Source organism: Nelusetta ayraudi, unplaced genomic scaffold (assembly GCF_046127955.1).
Source record: "Nelusetta ayraudi isolate G7.1 ecotype Tasmania unplaced genomic scaffold, CSIRO-AGI_Nayr_v1 ptg000131l, whole genome shotgun sequence".
Taxonomy (NCBI): Eukaryota; Metazoa; Chordata; class Actinopteri; order Tetraodontiformes; family Monacanthidae; genus Nelusetta; species Nelusetta ayraudi.
This window is the reverse complement of record NW_027466181.1, coordinates 1528150-1555032: the sequence shown is the minus strand read 5'-3', so window position 1 is coordinate 1555032 and position 26883 is coordinate 1528150. Positions and strand designations below refer to the sequence as shown.

At 42.6% G+C, this 26883-nt stretch overlaps 4 protein-coding genes across 5 annotated transcripts in view; 1 reads left to right on the top strand and 3 right to left on the bottom strand.

Moving 5' to 3' along the window:
* The window catches only part of tmem145 (transmembrane protein 145), a 45122-nt gene extending 31420 nt beyond the window's left edge, over nucleotides 1-13702 (top strand). The window contains exons 9-15 of the mRNA XM_076051007.1: nucleotides 9-89; nucleotides 496-574; nucleotides 2997-3090; nucleotides 7326-7498; nucleotides 8317-8437; nucleotides 9404-9592; nucleotides 11742-13702. Of these exons, the coding sequence (XP_075907122.1) occupies nucleotides 9-89; nucleotides 496-574; nucleotides 2997-3090; nucleotides 7326-7498; nucleotides 8317-8437; nucleotides 9404-9592; nucleotides 11742-12002 (998 nt within the window). The 3' untranslated portion in view covers nucleotides 12003-13702. The remainder of the gene's footprint in view (nucleotides 1-8; nucleotides 90-495; nucleotides 575-2996; nucleotides 3091-7325; nucleotides 7499-8316; nucleotides 8438-9403; nucleotides 9593-11741) is intronic.
* Nucleotides 13703-15408: 1706 nt separating this feature from the next.
* Nucleotides 15409-16861, bottom strand: mrpl17 (mitochondrial ribosomal protein L17). The gene is made up of 3 exons (XM_076051025.1): nucleotides 16481-16861; nucleotides 15925-15993; nucleotides 15409-15818 (listed from the first exon to the last, which is right to left on the bottom strand). Exons 1-3 carry the CDS (start codon nucleotides 16652-16654, stop codon nucleotides 15561-15563), a joined length of 501 nt encoding a protein of 166 aa, XP_075907140.1. The 5' UTR covers nucleotides 16655-16861; the 3' UTR covers nucleotides 15409-15560.
* Nucleotides 16862-18691: 1830 nt separating this feature from the next.
* On the bottom strand, nucleotides 18692-21306 carry LOC142904737 (trypsin-2-like). Of its 2 annotated transcripts, none has more exons than XM_076051022.1 (6): nucleotides 21223-21306; nucleotides 19688-19835; nucleotides 19343-19593; nucleotides 19122-19258; nucleotides 18935-19036; nucleotides 18692-18843 (listed from the first exon to the last, which is right to left on the bottom strand). In XM_076051022.1, the coding sequence occupies exons 1-6, from the start codon at nucleotides 21260-21262 to the stop codon at nucleotides 18796-18798; spliced, it is 726 nt and encodes a 241-aa protein (XP_075907137.1). In that variant the 5' UTR covers nucleotides 21263-21306; the 3' UTR covers nucleotides 18692-18795. The 2 variants fall into 2 exon arrangements, with proteins under 2 accessions (XP_075907137.1, XP_075907136.1); XM_076051021.1 differs by lacking the exon at nucleotides 21223-21306 and adding an exon at nucleotides 19968-20103.
* Nucleotides 21307-22355: 1049 nt separating this feature from the next.
* On the bottom strand, nucleotides 22356-23774 carry LOC142904736 (trypsin-2-like). The gene is made up of 6 exons (XM_076051020.1): nucleotides 23624-23774; nucleotides 23345-23492; nucleotides 23000-23250; nucleotides 22779-22915; nucleotides 22592-22693; nucleotides 22356-22500 (listed from the first exon to the last, which is right to left on the bottom strand). Exons 1-6 carry the CDS (start codon nucleotides 23661-23663, stop codon nucleotides 22453-22455), a joined length of 726 nt encoding a protein of 241 aa, XP_075907135.1. The 5' UTR covers nucleotides 23664-23774; the 3' UTR covers nucleotides 22356-22452.
* Nucleotides 23775-26883: the final 3109 nt, after the last annotated feature.

Sequence of the window (26883 nt, the reverse complement as noted above, 5' to 3'; positions counted from 1 at the left end):
CTCGCCAGTGCTCAGCCTGCTCTTCCACTGTGTCTACTGGGGCCTGTACGCCAGGGACGGAGTCGGCAACAACAGCCTGAAAATACTGGGTGAGCTTGCGCACGTCGGCCGCCGAGTGACTCCGCCCACTCCGCTAGCGCCACTACCTGGATAGAACGAATGACTGCCCCAATAGTGTGTGTGTGTGTGTGTGTGTGTGTGTGTGTGTGTGTCTACATCCAGTGGTTTGACTGGCAGAGACATTGGTTGTGAGAGCGTGTGTGTGCGTGTGTGTGTGTGTGTGTGTGTGTGTGTGTGTGTGTGTGTGTGCGTGTGTGTGTGTGTGTGTGTGTGTGCTGCGACCTGATTTTATCTTTCCTCAGCGATCTCACAGATTTGGAAGCACAGCCTAATTAGCCTCGGTCTTCTCTCCCCGTCTCCACCCTCACCCCCCCCCCACCACCCGCCCCCCCTGTGTCTCACCCGCCCTCCTTCCTCCCCCCCCCGTGTCTCCAGGGAAATTACTGTTCTCCGTCAGTTTCCTGGTCTTCCTTCTGATGCTCATATTGTTGGGCAAAGGTTTCACCGTCACCAGGTGAGGGGGGCAACTTGCCCTTTTTTTTTTCTTTTTTTTTTTAGTTTTCTGTGTGTGTGTACTCGGGCTTGTCACATTATCCGGTATCGTATTTTGCCGCGACCCCCCCCCTCGCCGCCGCGTCTGCCACTGTCACGCCTGGCTGTCACAGCCATAATGTCGCGGCTCGTCACAGGACAGAGAGAGGTGTCGCTCAGGGGTGTCGGCGCACTGAAAGAAGCAGCCGTCACGTCCGAGGAACCCGGATGGCCGCTCGCCGCTCCGACTGTGAAACTGTCAAGGATGGAGGGGAGTTTGCTGTCACCGCCGCCAAATTAAAGTGGACACTCCCAGAGCAGCAAGGTGTCAGAGTTGTAAAATAAAGGTTTATGCAAGCTAATGAAAGTATAATACAAGAGAATCAATTGGATTAAAGTGAAGTAAAATAAAAAAAATCTATTAGTTTAGGACCTCTAAGAATGAATGGATTTTTATCAATTGCAGAGAGAATTTCTGTTTTGAAGAGAATTCCAGAAGGAGCAAAGAAGTGACGATGAAATCTTCCGACCTTCCATCAGTCCCAAAGTTATTTGCATTCAGTTGTTTCTTCCATTTTAAAATACTGTTTACTGCGTCAGCCAAACGCATTGGTGCCCATGAATATAAAGATTTTTTTTATATATATTTTGTGAGATGGGAATATGTCTCTGCGGACAATGTCCCCCAGGGAATCACTAGTGCACATGGACCATCCGCACAGCACTGTGTGTAAACATTACAAGTGTGGTGAAATGAGGCTAAAATCGGACATTGAAAAACCCTAAAAATCAGAACAAAAGTTGTCAGTTGGCCCAAAATTCTTTGCAAGGGATAAAAAGGGTAAATAGGTGTTTCTACAAAAGTAAAAAAAAAAAAAAAAAAAAAACATGGTAAAAGGTCAATTTATTTCACCAAAGGAAAAATTAATTGTGGGATCATTACAGCAGATTTTACAGGGCCACTGGACGGCTAAATGAAAGAAGCCTGCTTGATGATTGCGGCAATAAATAAAGATGATGCACTTTTAATAACCCTCCTGTTTGCAATTTGCTTCTAATCAATCATCCATCTTCTATACCCGCCTCCTCCTGCACTCAGGGTGACAGGGGGTCAGCTGGAGTTCATCTCAGCTGTCATGGGGCAACATTGAAAGACAGACAAACAAAATTCACACTCACACACACACACACACACACGGAGAATTTAGAGTTCCCAATTCGCTCCACATGCACGTTTTCGGATTGTGAGATTAAGCTCAATCTAAGTTTGCGGCACCTTATTCATTGGAAATGTGTCAACTAAATGGCAGTGGAGGTGCAAAGTCTTGTCTGGTGGAGGCAGCGGCTCGGTGGCCGTGCTCCTCCTGCACCGCCAGCTGTTGAATCCTCAGCTGGAATCATTTTTCACCGGGAGATTCTGGGAACGTTTTCCCCGCAGCAGGTGACATCAGATTGTCTCCAGGAATAGGTTTTTATTTATGAGCTCACTGCTCGGCGGGAACGTCAGCGCTGTGCATCCGTCGCACGGCAGAACAAATGCTGTTCCCTCACCGCGCTCTGCTGCCTCGTGCCTTTCCTCCCAGTGGCTCCTTCCTGATTTCCAGTTATCAGACACGGCAGATGTGTCAGGGAAACGAGGGTTTAATTCCCGCTGAACTGTCCCCAGGATTGCGTCTCCCACTCGGTTACCACCGGGAACGGCTTAGTGGCTAAAAGGAGCAAGGAGGTTTTGAAGCTTGATTTGTGGTGACTCATCATCGCCCGTCGCCCCCGCTGCTAGTATTTCCCGGCCCTGGAACTAAACTCCGATACATATCCGAGACTCTGGCAGCTCCAGGGATTAGAACCCTCCTCTGGGTTGAGAAGATTGTGCGATCGCTCTCACTCATTAAAATCCTTTCAACGGCCCCATTGAACAAACCTGTGAGTGCACCGTTGCCGAGCTAAAGAGCGCACTCATCTGGAGCGAGTGATGACTTGACAGTCTGAAGATGAATCGCCCGCCTCCCATCGTTGACTCCTTTGGCATTCGGTGTTGAATCAGCTGCGAGTGGAAGGATGCTGGAAAGCCGCTGAAAACCCCTCAGAAATGAGATGTTACTATTTTTTGCTTCTCGGTTCCGCAAAATAAATAATGTTTTCTGCTTCCTGGTTAGCAGAGACCCGGAGCCGTCTGTGTGCAGCCGGTGTGTGTGCAGAAAGTGTTGGAGTTGAGCTCGCTGGGATTGAGTGGCTGTTTTTAGAATGAAGCCGTAGTCGTGGCTTGCAGTGCAAACAGGCCAATGTGGTGTTTAGTGTTTGCCTTCTTCTTCTGTTGCTGCAAACACTCTGAGTGACCTACCTTAAAACTGTCTTTCCTCTGTGTGTGTGTCTGTGTGTGTGTGTGTGTGTGTGTCGGGTGTCAGGGCGAGGATCAGCCACAGCGGCTCGGTGAAGTTGAGCATCTACATGACCGTCTACACCATCACCTACATCATCCTCTTCATCTACGAGGCCGAGGTAAGATCGCCGCTGCCGCGGGACTCCGTTTTCCAAACAAACCAATTGAAATGAATGAATTGATTCAATCAATTAAAAAAAAAAAAAAAAAAAAGTTGTAAGTTAAAGTCTGTGTCAGTTGCCGTGGCAACTTAGTCTGTGAATCTAAACCTGGCCAGGCAGCGCAGGTTTCTCCTCGTTGTCCTTCCTGGTGACAAAGTCACTGAAAATTTATTTGTTTCAAAAAAAAAAAAAAAAAAAAAAAGATTTTCTTTCTGAGTTAATGAGCAAATCCAAGATGCCTCCGTTGTGTACAGTCAAGAGTGTTATCCTCATTCACCCCCCCACCCCCGCTGTTTAAGACACACTTATGCCACAGCTGTCTGTTTCCCTATAGGGAGCCTATAGAGGAGGAGGCTGCGATACTCCGCAGGGACTTTCCTCTCACACATTCATTTATTTTGAGAGACGCAGACGCGATCCGCTAATTAAATTCTTTCTCTGTCTCCCACATGTCTGAATGAGCTTATACCCGTTCGTGAACCGAGTTTGTTTATCCCCCTCTTCTGAAGCCACACCCCGGGGCTACTAGACGGGGCTCGAGGGGAGCGAGTTGGAAAAAAGTTGTTATGTACGGGGCAAAAAAAGTGAAAGTGGCTGTGTTGCCCTAGAAAAATGAGACAATCTCTCCAAGAAGTGCAGTGAAGAAGTCACTGAATCAGTCAAAAGGATTTAACATCCACATTAATTAGAAACAGATCTGTTGTTTTGTCTCCATTTGTCATATTTTGGTTTGGAATGAATCTAATTTTGATTATTAATCGTTGAATGATGGAAAAAGATTAAAAGATAAAAAAAAAAAAGAAAGTCCTACTTCTTTTGAAACAAATTACTTTGTGTGGCTGTGTTATGCTGACACAAGTCCTTTATGTTTTCATCATTTTCAGCTGCATCTGGGATATTGATAATAATAATCAACAACCGACAACAGTTGGTGTTGACGTTTCTTTCCTCTGCTTGCAAAACGTGTACGCAGACTCTTCTCCTCCTCTTAGTTTACTTGACAATACAAATATCAGCAAACTTAATTGGGCAAATAATTGGCAGAACGAGCTGCTGTGGAAATTACCCTCAGAGCGAAGCCTTAATTTCACACTTATATAAGACATTTTTCACGCTTGCAGCAAAAAAAAATGAAAGTGGCTTCCGTGTGTTGTGGTTATTTTTACCCTTATGATCACAGCTGGGAAATAATCGTCGTTTCACAGACTGCCATAGCTCACATAATCGATTCTCGGACCATCGGCTGTTGTTATTTTTTTCTCCACATTTCTTTTTTTTTTCTCAGGGATTATTAATCAGCACACTGTGTGATCTCCCCTCTCATTAATTTTGCCACGGCTGTGTGGTTGCGAGGACGGAAACAGATTTCACCAGCCATGATGTTGAGCATATGAGCTTATGAATTAATAAGAGGCTCCGTCGTGTTCCAGATACATGCATCTCTGCACTCTGCAGAGGCTTCTCCGCCGTCTAATCGCCGCTTCCCACATGGTTCCCCGACACCGTGGTGGGTGACCCTCAGCCCTGCTGCCGGGGAGGAGAGAGGTCCCAGGAGACGCTCCTCCTCAAGAAGATGTTGCTTTGTTTTAATCGAGTTTGAAATGTAGGATTCTTGATTGCAAGCTCCTGTGCTTTGGCATGTGCTCACTTTTGGCTGAATTCTGCGATAATATAAATGAATATCTGGAAACACTTTGATTTGTTGATAAATACTTTAAGTACTGCTTTCATTAGGCAATACTTGAATTGCATCCAATGTCTGGCCTGCAGCAGACAGACAGACAGACAGACACGCGCAGCTTATTGATACGGACAAATTAAAACAGATGGCACAGCAGCTCCCCGTTCGCGGTATTTTCAGACCTCGGCAGGAACAGATTTGCCTGATTGGCGTGATCTTAATGTTTTGTCATGTTTTCTGATTCAAGTTGAATCTCACTCAACTTGTGAAAGTTTTGCACTTCTGGCAAAACAATCCCAAAGGTCCCATGTTTTGTTTTGTTTTGTTTTTGTTTTTCCCCACTGGTGAACGCTCGGAAATGACAATGGGTCGAGTCCTCCACTTCCTTTGCTTGCTCCACTTTTTAGAAATTGTGTTGAGACAGCTGTTAGCTCCGCCCTCTGAGACCGCCTGGTTCTGGCCCTTGTCGTCGATTTGCAGTGGGGAAAGTCCGACATAGCGTCGCATTCAGCAGGAAGCAAATCATTTCTTGCAGCGGGCTGCCAAACATGGGGCTAAATCTGCTGCTTTGTGGAGACACGTGGGGGATAATGAATCATGTGTGTCAGCTCCACTGGAGTTGAGGATAAAAGAGCCAAAAATGGGAGCGTTAATCCTCTGCCTGGTAAGAGGTGGAACTCGTCTGCTTTTGGAGCAGGAGGTGCAACAGTTCAGACGTCTTCACGTTGTCGAGTGTAAATGCGACAATGCGCAGCGATCATTTCAAAAACTGCCACTGCCTGAGTGGTAAACGTGAAAAGCGGCATTGCGGGCTGCGACGATAACGGCACATTTAGAGTGACTAGATTACAGTGTTTTCCATAAAGCGCCGTTATCACCCGGCGGGAACGGAGCGGTGGAAGTGTCCGTGCTATATTTAACAGCGCAGCCTATAGCACGCTGCCCAGCACGCTGCAATATGTGGATCCAAAGCAGTGTAATTTATCTAGTGCCTGCCTTCCTCCACACTTTAAAAGAGCCCGGAACTCAAGGGAGCTCCAGCTAAAAATACAACAAAGTAGGTTACAATTGGAAATAAAATATAGAATACAAGCCCGCATGAAAAAAAAAGAAAGAAAATAAAGGTTGGACTCTTCAACAAACGGAATGTGCTAAAAAAAAAAATGATGCTTTTTCTGACATCCAGTCAAAGCAAGTGCAGACAAGACAATTTTCAATCCAATTTAGTTGTTTCCAAAAAAAAAAAAATATATATATATATATATATATATATATATATATGTATTTTAGTGTTCAACACATTCCTGTTTGTTCTTAGATTTATTTGTCAGGGAACATTGTATCGTGACTGCAGTTCATTCAGAAGTTGACTTCTTTTTTTGTATTTGCCAAATTAGCTCCAGACCTTTAACAGCAGGCAATCTGTTAGAATTTCACGAGTTTCGCCGGTCGAGGAGAGAAATAGCCGAGACTTTCAGAGATGGCGTGTAATGAGCGCCGAAATCGGCGATGGAAGCTTGTGACCTTCACTCCCTTCGGCAGCTCGGCCTGCCTGCACTACAGATCGCTCTGGCCCGCAGCGCCAGGCAGCGCACTTACTGCGGCAGACGCTCATTACAACAGCACAAGGTTAAACACTGCATATCTCACCGCTGATCTCTTATCATGTATTTTTCGGTTAAGAGGTGGAAAATAATTGCGGAGCTTAGCTCTATGGCCTTAAATAAGAGGGATTGCTAAAACAAAGTTCCAGAAATCAGTCTTCCGTGATATGAAGGGCACCGAAACCTGCCCCCAGGTGAGTGACAAAGTCTGCAGCTATGTGACGATACCATCCTTATAGGATCTGCCTTGTTTCTGTAACCTTCCAAACATCATGAAACTCCAACAAAGCCTGAGCTTTAGCAGGAAGCTAAAGCCTAGCCAGTGGCGGCTGTAAACAAAGGGCTAAATGCAGTTTGTGGAGATCTGTCGTTTTTCTTTGGATGGTTTATTCAGAGAACAAAAGACCAAAGACAAGAAAGATCTGGCAATAAATATTACATGACAAGAGTCCTTTTTTCCTATTTTTACGATGATGTCAGCGATGCTGGGAGTGTTTCTGCAGCCGAAGCTCTTCTGGACTCTTGTTGCATCCCAGAGAAGCTTCACTCTCTGAAGTGACACACCTATACATAATGCAGTGAGGGTAACTCTGTATGCTGGCTAACGCTAACCAGTCCCCGGACACTGAAATGCAATCTGGTGTCCACACCTGCGCCCGCGCGGGCACGCAACCCACACACACACACACACACACACACACACACACACACTGACCTAGTTGTGAAGAAGAGCTTCAATGTCAAAGACCTGCTACAAACTGGGCTTTGGCTTGGTTGAACCACCAGCAAACAGTCTGTAATTAGTAAGTAAGTAATTAGACCGCAGGGCGCATCGCTTTTTCTTTTTTCTTTTTTAACTTTGTGCAGTTTGTGCTTCTGCTTAACCAGCAGCGTGCTGTGTGTGCTAGTTCTTCGACCCAGGTGAGGTGCTGTACGCCTACGACAGCCCCGCCGGCTACGGGCTGATGGGCCTGCAGCTGCTGGCCTACGTCTGGTTCTGCTACGCCGTGCTGGTCTCTCTGAAGCACTACCCTGAGAAGCAGCCCTTCTACGTGCCCTTCTTCACCACCTACACGCTATGGTGAGACTCTCCCACTCTACTCACACACTGGCGACAAATCTAGCAACTTTCTCTGGTGATGTTGGAGACTGGAGACCTCACATCGGTTCTCTTACCTGCCGTGTTTATTTTTCTCTCCCATGCAGCACGACAGCATCCATTACAATCTCGTAGCAACTTCTAGGTTAGCCAATGGCTACTCTTTCTTACTGCAGTAGTTGGCAGCACTGCGGGAGAGGCGCGTCTCTCTGATTTGTGTCCCCTTGATTTCGAGGAAATTGACGCTGGTTGCTGGGAGGCGTCGCCTCCCCAGTAGTGGGTCATTCTTTTTTTTTTTTTGCAGCACACTTTACAACATTGTGGCGCTCTTTTGACGCGCAACATAGATAATTATACCAGAGCCAGTAGTTTCCAGATGGATTTTTTCCCCCTCTCCTTTTTATTGGAAGAATTTTTGTGCACTTGATAAATCTTCGCACTCAGAGGCAGAGGTTTTTTTTTTTTGCATTTTCTCTGCCCTTCTACACACACACACACACACACACACACACACACGCACACATTCACACTGTGCTCAGTTTCTCTGCCCTTCAGCCTCTCTGCACATAATGACACGAATGAAGACTGGATTATAAAGGCCTCCATTATCTCTGTATTTTTCTCTCAGTGCCGCCGCTATCTCCCTCCTCATTATCTCCGCCTCTCCTCCCATCCTTGTCGTTTGCGCCTCACATCTGTCCCCCCCCCCCACCCCTTGCCGCTCCCGTCGTGCCTTCAAGTGCGGCTTTCCCCCCGGCTCCATTATCACTAAAAAAACAAAAAACTTCTGTCTTCCGCAGGTTTTTCGCCGTGCCCGTCATGGCTTTGATCGCCAACTTCGGGATCCCACGCTGGGCCCGGGAGAAGATCGTCAACGGCATCCAGCTCGGCATCCACCTCTACGCTCACATCGTCTTCCTGGTCCGTGTCCCTTCCCGCACGCAAGGACCCGCCTGCGCCGGTTCACATTGCTCAAGAGTCATTACGCCACTTTGAGTCATATATTATTCACCGTCCTCAAGTCATAGCCGCTCCACGCTGATTGTCTCCTCCACACATCATTATCTACCTTCTCCTCACCTCCGACACATTGTTCCCCACTAATGGGCCGTACTGCAAATTTTATTCCTGCCCGCCACTCGCATTTCAATTCCTACCTCCAATTTTTTTTTTTTCTTCCTTTGGCCCTGATGATTTATGCAGACAGGCCGGGTAATAAAGTACAAGTGCAACGTGCACTCAAGTAGTTTTAGCAGTACTTGATATATATATATATATATGTATATATATATTTATTCTAGAATTCAGTGTCCAAGGACTTTATATGTTTTAGTTTCTTATGCTGAAAATTCAAGTATCTGCTTTCTTGTCAAAGAGTGTTGTTACATTTCTATTCTTTTTAAAAAGCGTATTAGCAGAATGGTCTGCATTGTCTTCTTTTTGCATCATTGTAACCATTGACATCGCTGAATGTTCAATGTAAACGGGTCTGTCTTCCAACACAGATAAAATGAGAGCCCATAGCTGAAACAATTTCATATCATAGATATTAATCCGTTCTTCCAAAGTTTTCATCTGAATGACTTTGAATGACTGAACTTTAGTTGACATGATGACAATGACGTGAGCTTAGCTTAGCACAGACACAGTTTTAGAGTTAAAAGTGTAAGCAACACAAAAAGGGTCGATGTATTTTTACCTCCAGATTGACGCATCTTTCCCTCAGCCATTGTATCGAGTATATGTGCTTTTCTCATTTCTTGCATTTATATGCTGTTGATCTCGTACATGTAATTATATCTAATGCGTGTACATTGTCAGACAATACATCATCTTCCATTCGGAGAGGTCGTCTGATTAGTTATCTTCTCATGGTGCCCCCTTCAGGTCATCACAAGACCCTCGGCAGCCAATAAGAACTTTCCGTACCATGTTCGGACATCCCAGATTGGAATCCTGCTGTCCAGTCCGAAAGGAGACGAGGGCACCGAGAGTTTTCCCCACCACGCCTACGGAAACAGCTCCTTCCTCGGAGACTCTCAGCCAAACTTCACAGAACTCTTCTCCATTCAATCAGTGAGTTTGTGGATGTGCTTCATCTCCTGAATATTGACCGAGTGGCCAACTGGCTTATTGGTTGGTTGACTGATTGCTTTATTTGTTCCAAACAAGAGTCCCCTAAAGCACAATACAGATATGACCACAAAAAAAAAAAAAAAAAAAAATGGACCTTGAGGATATGAATGAGATTTGATGAAATTCTGTACAGGCATCTGAAGGTATGAAACCAGGACCCAGTCTGACAAGAGCAGATCATTCTGAGTGCAGGATTTGGGGCGCAGTGCTCTTCTGATCAATATGATCAAAGAGATGAAAGAGGGTCTGTGACATCCCCCTTCACTTTCTTTCATCACTCTGCAGTCCAGCCCATTTACTTCTGACTTGACTGTAAGATTTCCAAATTCAGCCGAATTCCCTGGCACAGTGCGCTCTCCATTGCACCATTAATCCCCAGTCCAACGCCCTCACTGCCTTCTGAAGTAGTGGAGTCATTGTTGGACCATAGCGCACATAGAGAGTTTTGTAAAGAAGGAAGTACTACTACTATACTACTATACAGATTCATTTTATGTCAAATTTTTTAAGCACAAATAAGTAATTTAAGGTAAAAGTTCGCTCTCTCTCTCCCTTCCTCTTTAAACACATTCGATGCTTCATTAAATTTAGAACTTCACATTTTTTAATTAGTTCCATCTGTCAGAGACGGAACTAATTAAAGCGGAGCAACAGTGCACTTTGCAGAGAGGATTTTTTTTTTTTTTTCCTCCCTCAACGTTTTTAACCTTGGCAGAATCTGTCGTCTCTCCCTGTGGGCTGCAGGTAAGTGACGGTAAGAGCATGGCAGCGTAGCTCATGACGGAAAATGAAAGCACTTCAGCACAAAAAAAACAAAACGCTTCATCTGATATTATGACTTTGAAAAATAACCTTTTTTTTTTTTTTTTTACCTGTATTTCTCCGTTTTTGGCAGAATCGGTAAGTGCGTTGTCGAGATCTATAAAATAAAAAGTAAACGAGGAAGTTTCTGTGCAGAGCTGAAAAATCATGTGTTTGGTGTTAGTTTAGCAATTAGGCAGCAAAAACAATTTAAGAAAAAAATGTTATAATAAAAAAAGATAGTTGGCTCTGTCGGCGGAGTGAGATCTGCTTTCCAGGAAGCAAAGTAATCGAGTTGAAGGTCAGGAAACCCAGGACGTGCGTAATCCAGCCTGACCTATTTAACGACCGCAGCATCTCTGAACCGCAGAGGAAGCTGTCAGATTGTGATGTATAGCATGTTGTTTCTTGCACCGCGTCTACAAGGACCCACTTTCAGGTCAGGCGGCTCATTACCGTAAGAGGTGAGTCGGAGGAAGTCGGTCAGGAACCGGGCGGAGTCTGTTTTCCGCTTCGTTTCGTCACCTGTGTGGTGAAGGTCAGAGAGGAAGGGGCCAGAGTCTACATGCAAATAAGGATGCTTTGGTGTGTGTGTGGGTGTGTGTGCGCGCGTGCTTGAATAAGCTGATGTGACCATTTGTGTGCCGTTTCTGTTTACCAATGACGGTATGTTTTTCTTTTGTATTTGGAAAAAGCAAACGGTATCAGAATATCGAAAACTGCATTTACTTTTCAGAGTGAAACAGTGTCATGGCCCTTTGTGACGTCACAACGGGCCATGATACTGTACCTCTGCCCTATTTTCACCTTTAAACAGCAGCAACAAATGAGCTGCAAGAAGCGATAACGGAGCACATCAGCGAGGCTAAACGTTGCTGTTCCCTGCAGCTGTGTCCAGTTTTCATGCGATGATTCACTTAAAATGTGGAATGAAAAAGAATTGAAGATCTACAGAAGGGTAAAATAAGGAACTTTAGGAACACTTCTTTTTTTTTTTTTTTTTTCCATTCAACCTCTATTTCACGAGGTCAGTGCCGTTGAGATCAGCGTCCTCTTTCTCAAGGCCAAGAAAAGCGTCAAACACTTCAGTTCACTGACAATGAGATTCACTCAGTAAAATAAGGAGAAAACGGGGGAGTCAAGAACTGCGACAAGTGAAAAAAAAAACAAAAAAAACAACGTCAAACAAACCACGAGGAGCTAGAAAATATGAAACATCTCTGAGAGATATACTAATACTAATCTCTTCGCCTGACCACTGACGCCGCCGTTGCCTCTTCCCTCTCAGGACCCGGTGAAGACGGTGGAGGAAACGGTGGCCCGCAAGGGTCCGGAAGTGGCGAGGAACAGCGAGCACAAGATCATCACCACCGCGGCCGACCTGACCACCGCCCTCCCGCCTCCTCCTCCGCCTCCGGTGCCGCCGCGCCCGGCTACGCGCTCGCCCCCGCTGCCACCGCGGCTGCCCTCCTTCACCGAGTACTTCAGCATGCAGAGCGGGGTAGGCGGGCTCGGCGGAGGAGGAGCCGGGTACGGGACCAAGGCATGAGCCGGAGAGACAGGTGGGAGATGGGGGACGTCACGGAGGGATGGACGGAATAACAATGTCACGTAAAAGAGGCGTGAAAGGGGGTTGCAACTTGAAGACTCGAGGAGGAAACAGCGTCGGCGGCCGCCGAATCACGAGGAGGAAATAGGAAGAAGAAGAAGAAGAAAGGAAAAAAAAAGAGGCGGAACCCCACGGCGGTCCCTTCTCACCTGTACACGCAACGCGCCGGCGTGGAGGAGCGGGGCGGGGAGTTCTCGTTTAAAGAATTGAAGAAGCAATAAATATTTGATGTCGACCGGGAAAAGAGTTGCGGAGGGAGCGGGTTTACAAAGTGGGTGTAGCCAGAGCAATAGAGTGATAGCTGCTGTGCGCGAGGTCGTTCTTTTAATTGAAAAGATTCACAAGGCCTCATACGGCGTGCCTGGAAGAGTGTAAATAGCGAACAGCAGAGGGCGCTGTCAGCCACAGCTCCATGTGGGTTCAAAGGTTTTTCATGTTGTTGTTTTTTTTCCCTTCTTTCCTCAACTTTGAATTTCCCGTTGGTGCTTTGACCATCAGAAGAATATCATGCCATTATAGTAATCCCATTAATGTAAAGGGGGGTGGGGGGGTTGGCAGGGCTTTTTATGTTTGACACATTTTGATAAAAGCGTTGATATTTACTCTCATGAAAAAAACAAACGCAGCTGGCTTAATTTATATTCTTGTATGCCTTCATTGCAGTTGGATATTCTGAATTGATATGCTGACGTGTTAATGTAAAATGTCATGTTTACTGTGGGCACTGAAAAACAAACACGAAAAAAAAAAAAAAAAAATACCCGCATGTTCGTATTGTACTTCCCGCTCAGAAATTCTGATGTATGTGTCGCCATGTGACCATAACCAAGTTTTGTGTGCATTGAAATCAATACTCTTTTTTTTTTTTTTTTAAAGATACATACAATAGGCGGTGGTATATTTTCGATAAGCTGCGACCTGTCTGTCGTGATTCCAACCCCTAAAACTCAACTTGCGCTGTCCAAAAAAAAAAAAAAAAAAACTCCATATGAAATCCAGTATTGGGGCTGTACTGGAATTTTGCCTGCTGAAAAACGTTGTTTGTGTATGTAGACGCTGGTGAATGTACTGATGCAACGTAGCTCACGGACAGGGGTGACTCTGAAGTTACGCCACTCTACACCTTTCTTTACTCCAAATTATTTAGGGAGTAGCTTCATTCTTACCCCTGTCCTGTTACTGAGACGTTGCTTTATATCACTTTGATATTTAAAGGTACAGTTGGCCCAGAATTGACATTTCACCTGTTGCTGGTCACCGCTGATGTTTCTGAACATGTGGTGTCATTTTCTCATTCACATGACGATGAGGAACAAGTTGCACACAGTTGTCAGAACAGTGATAGCTCCCAGTGACAGTTGGTCCTTACCGCTAGTGCATTGTCTTCCAAAAGTCTGGAAGACTTGGGTGGGAATCCAAACCTGCCATATCTTGAGATGACAGTGACAGAAATACAGACTTTTCCATTGTATTGACACTGGGAGGAACTCTTAGCAACAGTGAAACTGTAGAATAGTCCTGTGGAAATTTGAAATGTCACTGCAGTGTGGTGGCAAAGTAAATTTTAAGTCTTGACAAATAATTCAAAGCTGTATCTTTCAGAATGACTGGATTTAAAAAAAACAAAGAAAAAAAAACAACAGATTCATGTAGACGAACTGTGAAAAGTGGCGACACAAATGTACATTATGTCTGTCCTGCATGGAGCACTTTAATGTTCCTGGTCTTAGTCTCTTTATCCGTGATGATGTCACCTTATAAGAATGCTTCGATGACCTGTAGTCACACCACATCCAGCAGTATTACACACACACACACACACACACTTTGTGACACTTTGTACGTAAAGTCTGAAGCTGGTTTTTGACTATCAGGACCTTTTAGAAACCAGATTGCTTTGTTCAATAGCGAAGAGATTTTTTTTTTTTTCACCACCAGCTTCCTGCAGTTCAAAAAATGCTAAGTGGATGGACCCCAACAAATCCAACGTCTTATCCTGACCATCTACTAAATGATTTTTTAAAAATGGTTGCCAGCTATTAGTCCACAGATGTGTCGGTGGCAGTTCTGCTGTGATAAACTTCTTTAGGGTGTTAGGACTGTGGCGTGTACGTTGTGTGAGTGTCGTCATGAGGTGTAGTCCGTGAAAACAGAGCGATACTGCGAGTCTGAGTAATAGTCGTCGACTTTGATCACGTGTCTGGTTTATATTGGGCATGTCTGCCATTTCTCGCGTGCCATGACGTGACCGAGTGGACTGCAGGCGAGTCCTCTAACTGACTTAACGCCTGCCTTTTTTTGTTTGTTTGTTTCGCTGCTTCGGCCTCATGTACGCTCACCTACGACCCTGGGGACTGAGACGCTCAAGCTGAGGCGGGAGGGCCGGGGGAGGGACGGACTTGAAGATTTCAGTAGCATGTTGGCAAACAGCACAGCTTTTAGGCAACTCGGAGCAATCTGGTTAAGAGCACATCACTGAAGCACCGCTCCAATGCATTTGTATGGTGTCAAAAGACAATTCTAAATATGCTGTACATATACACTTTTTGCCAAAACAATAAAATATGGTTTTATTATCGGCTTTTCCCTGAGTGCATGTGTCATTCGGCGGCCCTGCCTTTGTTGTGGGTCAGGCGATGGGTGGCACGGGTCCGCAAGAGCGGATCTAACATCTGCAGTTCTATTTCAGGATGACTCTGCTCTCATTACAAGTGTGTTAGAAGACCACAGCTTGCTTCTATCAGAAGTAGGCCAAGCTAAATAATTATCGCTAACATAAAAAACCCACTTCCTTTCTTAAGAGGAGCATAAATCTACTCAATGTATTCAGCCAGATCACAATTAAAACTTCTTAAATAATTTTGTTGTGATGCGTGGTACATAGATTGCATTTAATTTATGTTAATTTATTTATATGTGATGGGATATTCTCTTTTGTCAGCCCCGTCAGATGAAGTGACTACGACAAAATTACAGTATCACACTCCAGTGGACACCAAATTACTTTTGTTTCTGATGGCAAAACAAAAGGACAAGTAACTTGGTGTTAACAAAAAAAAGGCCTAAATCTCAGGAGGTTCACTGCATAATTTATGAGCTCATGGCTAATCAGCGCTGTTATGTTTAGATTTACTTGTGGTTCAGATTAATGGCTTGGTATTGACTGAAATATCCAGATTTCATGTTTACCTTTTGCACATTAAAATACTTGTGTAAAAAATATGATGATATAATAGTTATGGCTCTGTGATGCACCTTTCAGCTGTTCTCACATATAGTGGAGGGTTTATATTTTTGTTCTTTAACCCAGTGCACAAAGCAAACTAAAAAAAAAAATTTGTTAGCTTGTTTTTTTTGTTATAAAAAATATTTATTAACACACGTTACATAATGAATGTCCTTTCAAACTGAAACTGTTGGTGACACACTTCAGTCTGCAGTGTGAAGTCGCTCTCGGTTTCACCAGCCACCTGCTTGGATTTTGGCGCCATCCCAGTTTCATTTCTCTTTGGCTGGAAACAGTTGTGCCCTGTCCTCTCGGTAGCCCTTGAGCAGCTGGTTGATGAGGCTGAGCTCATTCTCCTTCTTCGCAGGATAGAGAGGTGGGAAGGGGTTCCCTTTGTACTCCAGTACAGCCATTTTGGCTCTGTCAAGGTTCTGCCTGTTGGGGAGACGTGCCATCCGCGTGTAGCCGCTCGGCTGACCCTCAAACCGAGGTGCGAGGACCTTGAAAAGCTTTGGAACCAGATCCTTCTCCTGCAGGGACGGGAAGTGATTCAAACTCAACAAAGCGCCAGTAGCTGCTTCGATTTACAAGGTCAGCATGTGCAATTGGACGCAGCTAACAGGAGCAGATACCCACCGTCAGCCAAAAACTGGCCATTTTCATTGCTTTCTCATTAGCGTCTCCCTTTTTGGCGTAATCGATCATCTGTAAGATAAAAATAAATAAATAAATTAAATGTGAGAATGACTGGTTCAAAAATAAAATCTTCAGCTTCACAGTTCAATTATGACAAATTGATAAGCCAGTTATTGATTTTCAAAATGTCGTGTTGAGGGTTTGGGGAGCGCAATGGCAACATTTTTTTAGTTTAGCTCCTGCGCTCAATTTAGTGAAGAAAGAGGTGGTGCAGGGTTGTTGTTGTTGTTGCTGCTGTTTTTATTATTATAACTTTAATAACTTGTTTTTAAAATGACTAAAATCGTATACATTTTCCCTATGTGAGAATAATCAAGTAAAATAACACTAACAATGCACATTTCAATTTTACCAATGCTAACGAACAAATGTAATATCACATGGTGAGTTCAATTAATCCAATTTGGAATTTACTTAAGAGAGACAAACGTCCCTCCCAGTTCATCAGCTCAACGTTAGCAAGCCAACAGCAGCAGCAGCGATGCATCGCCGTTACCTTCTCGGCGTAGAAGCGGACTTCATCTGCTCGTGCCAGCGTCGTTTCGATCCTCTCGTGTCGAACCAAGCCCGACAGAATGTTCCGCAGCATGTTGATTCGGGACTCTGGACCCAGACCCATTTTCCGGGCCACCCGGCCGTGGGAGATCAACATTTGCAAAGTGAGGCGCATGATGTCCGCCAAATTCCGCGTCAGACAAAAAAAATAATAATACTTACACGAAAATATGAATATATCTGTTTGCAGCGTATACTTTCATTAGAGTGTGTTCTTCCCAGAATAAGAAATGTAGCCACGAGTTCAGAAAAATCAGCACCGAGGTCAGTGAAGTCAGACTTTCGAAATCTGACATGGGCGGTGCGTCGCCAAAATCCGTCCGGGTCGTTCCTTCGACTGTGAAAAAGCAGTTCCGCTAATTTAACGACTGGGTTTAGTGCATAGGTTTACTGTATCTGTTAAATAACAATGTCTTTAACAACAAACCAAAAAACTTCATACCGCAAATTTTACGATTTTTAAAATGTTATTTATTTTGTCTTCCAACATGCAACATGTTAAAGGAGCTGTCCTGTGTACGACAAAGAAAAATGTAGTCTGGTCAGGCTGTTTGCTTTCAATGCATGTTTTGACTGTCCAATGGCAGGTCAAGTCGCTCAGATGAGATATATTGTTGAGTATAATGCATTTATAGTTCATAGCTTTACAGATTAACAGATTTGTAGCACTTTCGACATTCTCTATTGTTGATGCGAGCCCTACTTTGGAGGTGCCTCAGTGTCCCCAAAATTAAACTCAGCACCCCCAAAAGTAATAATGAAAAGTTACTGTTTTACACTTTTACCTCATCGTTAACAAGCTCAAACAATGTCCAATAAAGAGTCAACTTCTACTTAAGTTAAAACATAATATTCATATAATAAATGGATACTCAACTAAAGTGTCTTACGTTTATATTATCCTTCAGTACCAACATATTTCAGTTATTAACAGTGCCCATTTTGCCTCTCAAAAACATTCTGGATATTATTTTTTAATATTGTTAGGAAGGACTACTAACGGATACTGGTCCTAACAGCTAACGTTGGCTCATTACCCAGTCATATCATTTTAAGAACAGTGGTTCAAATGTTTTTGATGGCTGGAATACTCAACCAGAAAAAGAAATGCTGCTTTTTGCTTTTCTTCTTTAACCGTTTAACTTAAAATTAAAGAAAAGTTTAAAAGAACGTTTTAAAAGATTTATCTTTCTTTTTCTAGTCAACCCCCCTGCACTCCTGCCCCCCCCAAAAAATAAATAAATAAATAAATAAATAAATAAATAAAATTATATATATATATATATATATATATATATATATATATATATATATATATATATATATATATATATATATATATATATATATATATATATATGATCTTATTCTCACACAGGTGTCAGAATGCACATTCAAAATAGCAATATTCTTTTTTTGTCCCTCATTTTGTTGGAAAAAAGAGTGAGTAGACCGTCCTGTTGGCGGTGGTGGTGGTAAGGCTCATTGGGTGCTCAGCACTCCTAAAGCTTTGATCCTAGAATCGCCCCTGTTTTAATCAAATATTAGAATGTTAGAGAACATGCATCAGAATTAAATTGAATTATTAGTAGGCATTAAAGATCCAGGCAATAATAGAATGATCAATGTAAATACACTTTATTGAATTGAAAAGCCAAGGTCCTGTAGCTCCTAATTAATTTCTTGAACTTTGCATTTCTTCTTCGTGCAATGTCCACACACAGGACTAATGAGGATTTATTCTCTTCTTTTTAAAAAAAAACCAAACGAACAAAAAAAACACTTTATTTGTAATTTTTCTGTCTTACATTAGCTCCAGATATTGTCACGGTACAATGTGACCCAGTTATGAATCTGTCAACACAATGACAGATTTTGATCTTGTACATGTCAGAAATTGTATTGATTTTCTGTTCCCTTCAATCAAAACATATGGAACACAACTGGTTTCTTCTGCTATCAAGCCACAAGGCGGCATTCTTATTAAAAGAATTGGACAGATGACTCATCACGACATGTTCGTAAATGTGTGCAACCTCACTGGTTCAGAGAAGGAAAGAAGGCAAGAAACTTTTTGGGGGGTGGGTGTGGGGGTTGTTGCTCCACTTTTCTATGTGATAATGACTACAGATACATGAATCCAGACAAAGACTAGGTGATTTACATTCTTTATTTTTTATTTCATCCAGTACAAAAGATGGAACATAAACAGCCAAAGTTGTTCAGCTGTTTCCCTGGACTTGTTGACTGGACCACTTAGTTGCTGTTCATGGTGTTTGCCAGCCAGTCAGAGAACATGCAGACCTGTGATTTAAAAATGACCAGAGTAAAGTTGAATTAGTTTAAAGTGACATTTGAGTCAGACAAAAACACTTGGGCACAGCGTATGGATTACCTTGGCGTAGACGCCAGGGTTGTCCTTCTGAGCGCATCCGTAGCCCCAGGACACAACACCCTGCAGCTGACCGTTGCACACCACGGGGCCACCAGAGTCACCCTGGAAACACACAGTGTTCATTGTGAAATGCCATGGAAGTTTAAATGAAGCTCGATACTGCAAATGGTGCCGTGTTTGTGCATACCTGGCAAGAGTCCTTGCCTCCCTCCAGGTATCCAGCGCAGAACATGGAAGAGTCGATCATGCCGGGGTAGGCGTTCTTGCAAGCACTGTCGGACAGGATGGGGATGTCCAGGCACTGCAGCTTGTCACCGTCAGCGGCTATAATGTGGGAAATGGGGAACAAATAGATTGAGATTAAGAATTGGAGGAGAGTTGACTTAAATATGTCCAATTGTTACTCACTGGAGCTCATGGTGTTGCCCCAGCCAGAGACTCTGCACATGGTTCCAGAAGCAGCACAGCCACTGGGCAGAGACACAGGCTGCACGTAGCTGTTGAGGGTGGCGGGAGAGCTCAGCTTGATCAGCATGATGTCATTGCTGATGGTCCAGGAGTCATAGTTGGGGTGACGGATGACGCGGGAGGAGCTGATGAACTGCTCGGTACCCTCGTTGATCCCGATGTGGTGCTCGCCGAGACGCACCTGAATACGGCTGCAGAGGAGACAAAGGAGTGATCAGGACAGTCTGCGTGACTGAGGGAAAGTCAGGGTGAAGCCAGCATGCAAAGTGTGGAGTCGTGACGTACGACTGGTAGCAGTGAGCAGCAGACACAACCCAGTTGGCATTGACCAGGGAGCCACCGCAGAAGTGGTAGCCCACGTTCAGAGACACCTGGTGGGGCTCAGAGTAGGGGGTACACTCAAACCCTCCGACGATCTTGTCGTCCTCTGCGACTGGAAGACAGACAGGAATTACCTTCTGTCAATATAGGCTACTTGGTATTCACTACCTAGGTCTTTTTTTTTTTCTTACAAATTTAGTATGTGACATTTAAAAAAAAGAAAAAAAAGAGGCAAGCAACTTACAAGCAGCTCCGATGAGCAGAACAAGAATGAGACACCTCATGGTTACTGTGTGATCCAGTCGATGATGGAAACTTCACCTGGGCTCCTGGTTTATATCCAAAGTTGGGAGAACTGCCCTACTCTCCCGCTCTTGTCATTGGTCCATCAGGAGCCAATCATAGGGGTGAGATGTGGAATAGGTGATTAAATTCTAAAATTAGATTGAGATAGAAGTGAAGTTGGCGTTCCTGTGAAACCACATGTTCTCATTCTCACGCTGCGATTATTTGTCCACCATTTTTTTTCCAATAGATTTCATTTTAACAGTAAAGTTTTGTGTTTTAAAGAAGGGTTTGTTTCATTGCATATATGTATATGTATATATATATATATGTATATATATATATATGTATATATATATATATATATATATATATATGTATATATATATATATATATATATATATATATAATACCATGATTACACTGTGAATTAACTTGTGTATTTTTAACTATGTTTTATTTTTGTCAAAATTAAAGTTTCCATCTCTGAACTACGCAATTTTTTTTTTGAGGCAGTATATTGAGAATTACTCAGTAAATGGAGGACTAAATGGTATTTTTGCAAGTTGTTTTTCTTCATTGCAGTTTTAAAAGTCTCCTATTTTGTGATTATTAATTTACACAAATTTGCCATATTATGCAAAATTTCCTTTGCGAATAGTTGTATACACTAATATAAATCAATCAAACAATCAATCAACTTATTGCTATAAAGTGCAAATATACATACTTCTCTCTGGTAGCCTGCAAGAGAAGTGGGCGGACTCTGTCTACATGCCTCAAGTGACAAAATCCTTTTTTGGGAGATGTTTTATGTGTTGAATAAAATTCTCTTCAGTCAGAAATTTCACCCAGGTTTTTGACGGGATTGGATGGATTTGAGCACAATACATCTAGTTTTGCCAGGTTTTTTTTCTTTCTGTGAGCCTTATTGCTGATGATTGAATCCTTAGTTTGGCCCTCAGAGAGCAGTGAGAGTTTTTCTGCAATATAGGATGTGATGTCTAAAGTACAGTTAAAAGGGTATCAGGTGGCCATGTGTCAACAGCAGATGTGAATATACACGGTATGTCATCAGCAAAGCTGTGGACGTTATATCATGCCTCCTGGTGACGCTACAAAGTAGAAGGATGTATTTGTGAAAAGGTATATGGCCTAAAAGTGAGCCTTGGGCCACACCACATTCAATTTTGACACAATCATAATTTTTTACAAGCAGCTCCAATGAGCAGAATGAAGACCAGACACCTCATTGTCGATGTGTGACTTTGTCAATGAGGGAACTTTGCTTGGGCTACTGTTTGATACCCAATGTTGAGAGAGCTGCCCTGCTCCCCCAACTCTTTTCATTGGTCCAACAGGAACCAATCACAATCATGGGATATGGAATAGGTGATTAAGTTCCAAAATTAGATTGAGATAAAACTTTGTGAAGAAGTTAATTTATCATTCTTGTCGCAACAACATATGTTCTAATTCTCACTCAGCATTTACTTGTTTCATTGACTATATCCTTTTGTTTCTATCTACATACTATGATAAGGCCGCAGTCTTTTCTCAACACTTGGACTTTTTAAATCAAAGTTCAAGTAAAAAGAAGTTTCACTTAAACTTTTTTTTTTTTAAGTCAACAACTAAGAGGCAACTAATGTTTGTTGCCTCTCAGAGTTTGTCCATCATTAGACCCAAGATAGTGTCAAGTGGTCAAAGAAAAATTTGACCACGGTTGAAGAAAATTTTTGATGTAGACTAAATTATCATCTTTAAACTATGCAATAGTTTTGTTAAGGCAGTGTGATCAAATCCACATAACTGTGATATTAAGTCAGCAGATTTATACCTTTCTTTTACACAGACATATACCATGTCTCAAATCTGTTTCTCCAATCTGTCCGTTAACTCTCCAGAAAGAACTAAAGAGTACCTTTGAAATGTTTAGCTTGTTCAACTTTTCAGAAAGCATGTTCTAAAACACTTTTGTCTGGAATGCATTTTTTTTCTCAATTCACTGAAATCCTAATTAAAAAATCAAGACCTTGGCGTTCTAAGAATGTGGGACCTTGAAGTCCCAAACAAACTCTATATATTGAGTTTCAGGTTATCATCATAGCACAAAATGACCCAGTTATGAATCTCTCACCAAATGCAAGACTGTAAAATTGTGAAGAATAGCATATTTTTGAATTGATATGGATGTTTCCTTAATTTGGAGCGTGTCTGATGGGTTGGGGCAGACATGTTTGTAAATGTGCAGTCCCAAAGACTGGCTTGATATAGACAGATTGTGAAAATAGTATATAATGGGAAATTACAGGCAAAAAGTAAATTCAGACAAAGAGTGAGCGATTTACATTCTTCATTTTTTATTTCATCCAGTACAAAAGATGGAACATAAACAGCCAAAGTTGTTCAGCTGTTTCCCTGGACTTGTTGACTGGACCACTTAGTTGCTGTTCATGGTGTTTGCCAGCCAGTCAGAGAACATGCAGACCTGTGATTTAAAAATGACCAGAGTAAAGTTGAATTAGTTTAAAGTGACATTTGAGTCAGACAAAAACACTTGGGCACAGCGTATGGAATACCTTGGCGTAGACGCCAGGGTTGTCCTTCTGAGCGCATCCGTAGCCCCAGGACACAACACCCTGCAGCTGACCGTTGCACACCACGGGGCCACCAGAGTCACCCTGGAAACACACAGTGTTCATTGTGAAATGCCATGGAAGCTTAAATGAAGCTCGATACTGCAAATGGTGCCGTGTTTGTGCATACCTGGCAAGAGTCCTTGCCTCCCTCCAGGTATCCAGCGCAGAACATGGAAGAGTCGATCATGCCGGGGTAGGCGTTCTTGCAAGCACTGTCGGACAGGATGGGGATGTCCAGGCACTGCAGCTTGTCACCGTCAGCGGCTATAATGTGGGAAATGGGGAACAAATAGATTGAGATTAAGAATTGGAGGAGAGTTGACTTAAATATGTCCAATTGTTACTCACTGGAGCTCATGGTGTTGCCCCAGCCAGAGACTCTGCACATGGTTCCAGAAGCAGCACAGCCACTGGGCAGAGACACAGGCTGCACATAGCTGTTGAGGGTGGCGGGAGAGCTCAGCTTGATCAGCATGATGTCATTGCTGATGGTCCAGGAGTCATAGTTGGGGTGACGGATGACGCGGGAGGAGCTGATGAACTGCTCGGTACCCTCGTTGATCCCGATGTGGTGCTCGCCGAGACGCACCTGAATACGGCTGCAGAGGAGACAAAGGAGTGATCAGGACAGTCTGCGTGACTGAGGGAAAGTCAGGGTGAAGCCAGCATGCAAAGTGTGGAGTCGTGACGTACGACTGGTAGCAGTGAGCAGCAGACACAACCCAGTTGGCATTGACCAGGGAGCCACCGCAGAAGTGGTAGCCCACGTTCAGAGACACCTGGTGGGGCTCAGAGTAGGGGGTACACTCAAACCCTCCGACGATCTTGTCGTCCTCTGCGACTGGAAGACAGACAGGAATTACCTTCTGTCAATATAGGCTACTTGGTATTCACTACCTAGGTCTTTTTTTTTTCTTACAAATTTAGTATGTGACATTTAAAAAAAAGAAAAAAAAGAGGCAAGCAACTTACAAGCAGCTCCGATGAGCAGAACAAGAATGAGACACCTCATGGTTACTGTGTGATCCAGTCGATGATGGAAACTTCACCTGGGCTCCTGGTTTATATCCAAAGCTGGGAGAACTGCCCTACTCTGCCAACTCTTCCTATTGGTCCGTCAGCAGCCAATAACAGAGGTGGGATATGGAATAGGTGATTAAGTAAAACCACACATTCTCATTCTAACACCAGAATTGTTTGTGAACTTTTTGTAACATTTTGTTAGAAAGTCTTCCGAATTTTATTTTAGCATGAAACAAGGCTCTGTTTTGGAAACCAGTGGTTGTTTGATTGATTCTTTATCTTTTTGATACCATCTAGGACAATTAAGTTGTTCATAATTAAACTTTACAATACTGTGTATTCTAAAGTTACAATACAAAGTAATTGATAATGTATGAATCATGAAATTATTTCTTTGAAATAGTATATGGAGAGTAACATGGCATCTTCTAATGCAACATATTTTCTTCTTATGAAAACTTTAAAAATGACTTGTTTTGTGCATTGTAATGTGTTTTTGCTATAATTTTTATAATAAGTTTCATGACCAAACACACTCATGCTGTCCAGATTCACACTTCTCAGCTCTGCTTAGACTGTAAACACCGTATCTCTCAGCTGTGGATTTCCCAGCATCTGAAAAAAAAAGCAGATAAGGGGGGGGGACTACTAAGATGTACACGAGATGGTTGTTCATTTTTTGAACCACAACTGTTGTAAAGAAATTGGATGTTAATAATATTATTTTGAAAGAAAAGAAAAAGGTAATCGCTACACATTTAAAATTCATCCAACATGTAAGTGTACGTGTATGCAATCAAATTACACTCCTTGCACAACAACACAAGTTCTGTAATGGAAAGTTTAAGGAAGACGTCAGTCTCCTCTGGAAGCTCTTCCTAAGTCTTGACTGAGTCTTCATTACCATTTTTAAGAAACCTTAGTTTTCTTTCCCCCCCAGTTTCTTGTTTAATTATATAGTGTTGTTTACTTCAAGAGCAGTTTCAAAATACATTTATACATTTCATTGACTTATAACAGTAATAATGGCACACCTGCTGCCATAGGCCCATGATAACAAGCTCGCCTGGTACGCAGCTGTTTAACTTTGGTTGGCTGTCAAACCAACAACACCTCCTTGAGCTCACTAGCCTCCAATAGTTTTGTAGTGGCAAAAGCGCCACGGAAGGCATAGAACATGGTGACTGTAGGAGAGCGAGGGAATGGAGAGGTGTACTGAGGTGTACTTTCATGAAGGCATGCCAGGATAACAGCCAAGGTTATATAGTCCTGCACAAGATAATGGTAAAAAATCAATCAATAACTGAATAAATAACATATATCACATATGCTCTAAGATCATATATATGATGACAATGATAATTGGAAAAGAACTCTAAAAAAACAAAAAAACAAAAACTTTTGAAACTAATATTTTAGGCCAGAAAAACAATGTGGGATTGAGAACAAGTGTGTTTCACATCTGTTGTAGAAATCTATCAGAGAAAGATCAGATCATTTCAAAATCAACTAGCACAGGTTGGGTATCATTATGGAAGTGTAACAACATTTTGACGAGTGTAAGGAGATTTAAACAAGAGAGCAGTGAGCCGGTCTCAGGTACTGGAACACTCACCTGAATAGGTGTGTTGTCACTAACCTGAGTGAGGTATCATCATCATCATCATCATCATCATCATCATCATCATCACACTTTCACAAGTAAATGGATGGAATTCTCACATTTGGACATTTTGGCCTCGAGTAGCTCTGATGACTGCACGCATTGCACCGTCTGACCATGTCTGAATAAATGATGCCCAGAATTTAAGAGATGGGTAGGTAGTTAATGTCGGATTACAAATTAAAAGAAACAAAAATCAAAGGAATTAGTGGGAGGGTCCGTAGCCAAACAATCCTACCTTAAAACACACTAATTAAATGATAATACCTTAAATCTGTGCCACAATTAACTTTCAGATAAGTACATCAAGGGATAATGTCAGCGCATATGGAACTTTCTTTACAGTTGCTTGGAGTGGTGGCGTGGTACACTAACCCGTAGCTCACTTCCAGTGGCACACACATGCACACGCAGGCACGCACACACACACACACATGCACACGCAGGCACGCACACACGCACACTCTCAGACACACACACTCACATAGACAAACACATAGACACACAGACTTAAGACACATTTGTACGCACGCACACATCAAGTCAATTCTTTATTGTAGTTATTTATGGCTATCTTTATTTATTTACATGTTCATTTTTTTTCTCTTTTTATTAATTAGTAATTTTGTTCAATATGTGATAAATGATTATAAAATAAAATTGAGACAGTATTGTATTTAGTTGCCTCTTGATCTCTGTCCCTCTCTCCCCTTTCTATTCTCTCTTTCACTCTCTTTCCTTCCCTCGGTTTGGTCTCGGCTAGGATAACATTAATATAATAAAGCCACACGACATCTAGGAACACTATCGGGTCACAAGAACTTCCTTTGAAAATAAATCTGTCAACCATTATAAAGACATTCAGAACCATTTCTGCTTGTCATTATGGCCAGACAAGACAAGGGAAGAAAACAAGGATGTTTCCTTGTTGTAGGAAGTCAAGAAACAGACATTTGATTTACCAGCAACACACTGGAATCTAAATTGTAGATGGTCTGCACAATAAGCCTTGAGACTGTTGCGTAGGACATCCTGCAGGGGATAATGTTCTACTAATATCTATATCTAAAATTGCTATCGTTCAGCAGCAATACAGCACAGCATGCAGTTCTTTTCGTTTGCATCTTAATGTTAATGCAAATTTTGCCAAAGCTTTTTAATCTTTTAAAATCACTTTCGAGAAATATAAAGGATTATTGAGAAAAAATGCAATTGAAAAAGTGGTCGTTGGCACCTGTCATTTTACAGAGAAAACTAAGATAACTACTATAATGTAAAAAAAACAAACAAAAAAACACAGCTCAGCTTTCCTGTGAAAGTTACTGAAACACGTGGTTGTGAAACGGAGCATCTGGCAGACTGACAGCCACATCCTCAAAAGTTGAGCCAGTCAGGGTTAATAATTACAAAGCACTTTCAACACAATATCTATTGCAATTACACACAAAATGTACAGCTTCTTGGCAAAAACTGGACAATGAATATAAGAAATAGAGCAAAGGTCATATCACCCACCCTAGCAAGTTTTACTTTTATGTTAGCGTAA

What these genes read in the sequence shown, in the direction of transcription:
- LOC142904737 (XM_076051022.1), bottom strand. Translation starts at nt 21,262, where the DNA reads ATGAGGTGTCTGGTCTTCATTCTGCTCATTGGAGCTGCTT. An exon ending in GCTGCTCACTGCTACCAGTC is followed by an intron (nt 19,594 to 19,687) that starts GTACGTCACGAC and finishes TCTCCTCTGCAG; the next exon opens with CCGTATTCAGGTGCGTCTCG. An exon ending in GGGCAACACCATGAGCTCCA is followed by an intron (nt 19,259 to 19,342) that starts GTGAGTAACAAT and finishes CCCACATTATAG; the next exon opens with CCGCTGACGGTGACAAGCTG.
- mrpl17 (XM_076051025.1), bottom strand. Translation starts at nt 16,654, where the DNA reads ATGCGCCTCACTTTGCAAATGTTGATCTCCCACGGCCGGGTGGCCCGG. An exon ending in TCCGCTTCTACGCCGAGAAG is followed by an intron (nt 15,994 to 16,480) that starts GTAACGGCGATG and finishes TTTATCTTACAG; the next exon opens with ATGATCGATTACGCCAAAAA. An exon ending in TGGCCAGTTTTTGGCTGACG is followed by an intron (nt 15,819 to 15,924) that starts GTGGGTATCTGC and finishes CCGTCCCTGCAG; the next exon opens with GAGAAGGATCTGGTTCCAAA.
- LOC142904736 (XM_076051020.1), bottom strand. Translation starts at nt 23,663, where the DNA reads ATGAGGTGTCTCATTCTTGTTCTGCTCATCGGAGCTGCTT. An exon ending in GGGCAACACCATGAGCTCCA is followed by an intron (nt 22,916 to 22,999) that starts GTGAGTAACAAT and finishes CCCACATTATAG; the next exon opens with CCGCTGACGGTGACAAGCTG. An exon ending in GAGGCAAGGACTCTTGCCAG is followed by an intron (nt 22,694 to 22,778) that starts GTATGCACAAAC and finishes GTGTGTTTCCAG; the next exon opens with GGTGACTCTGGTGGCCCCGT.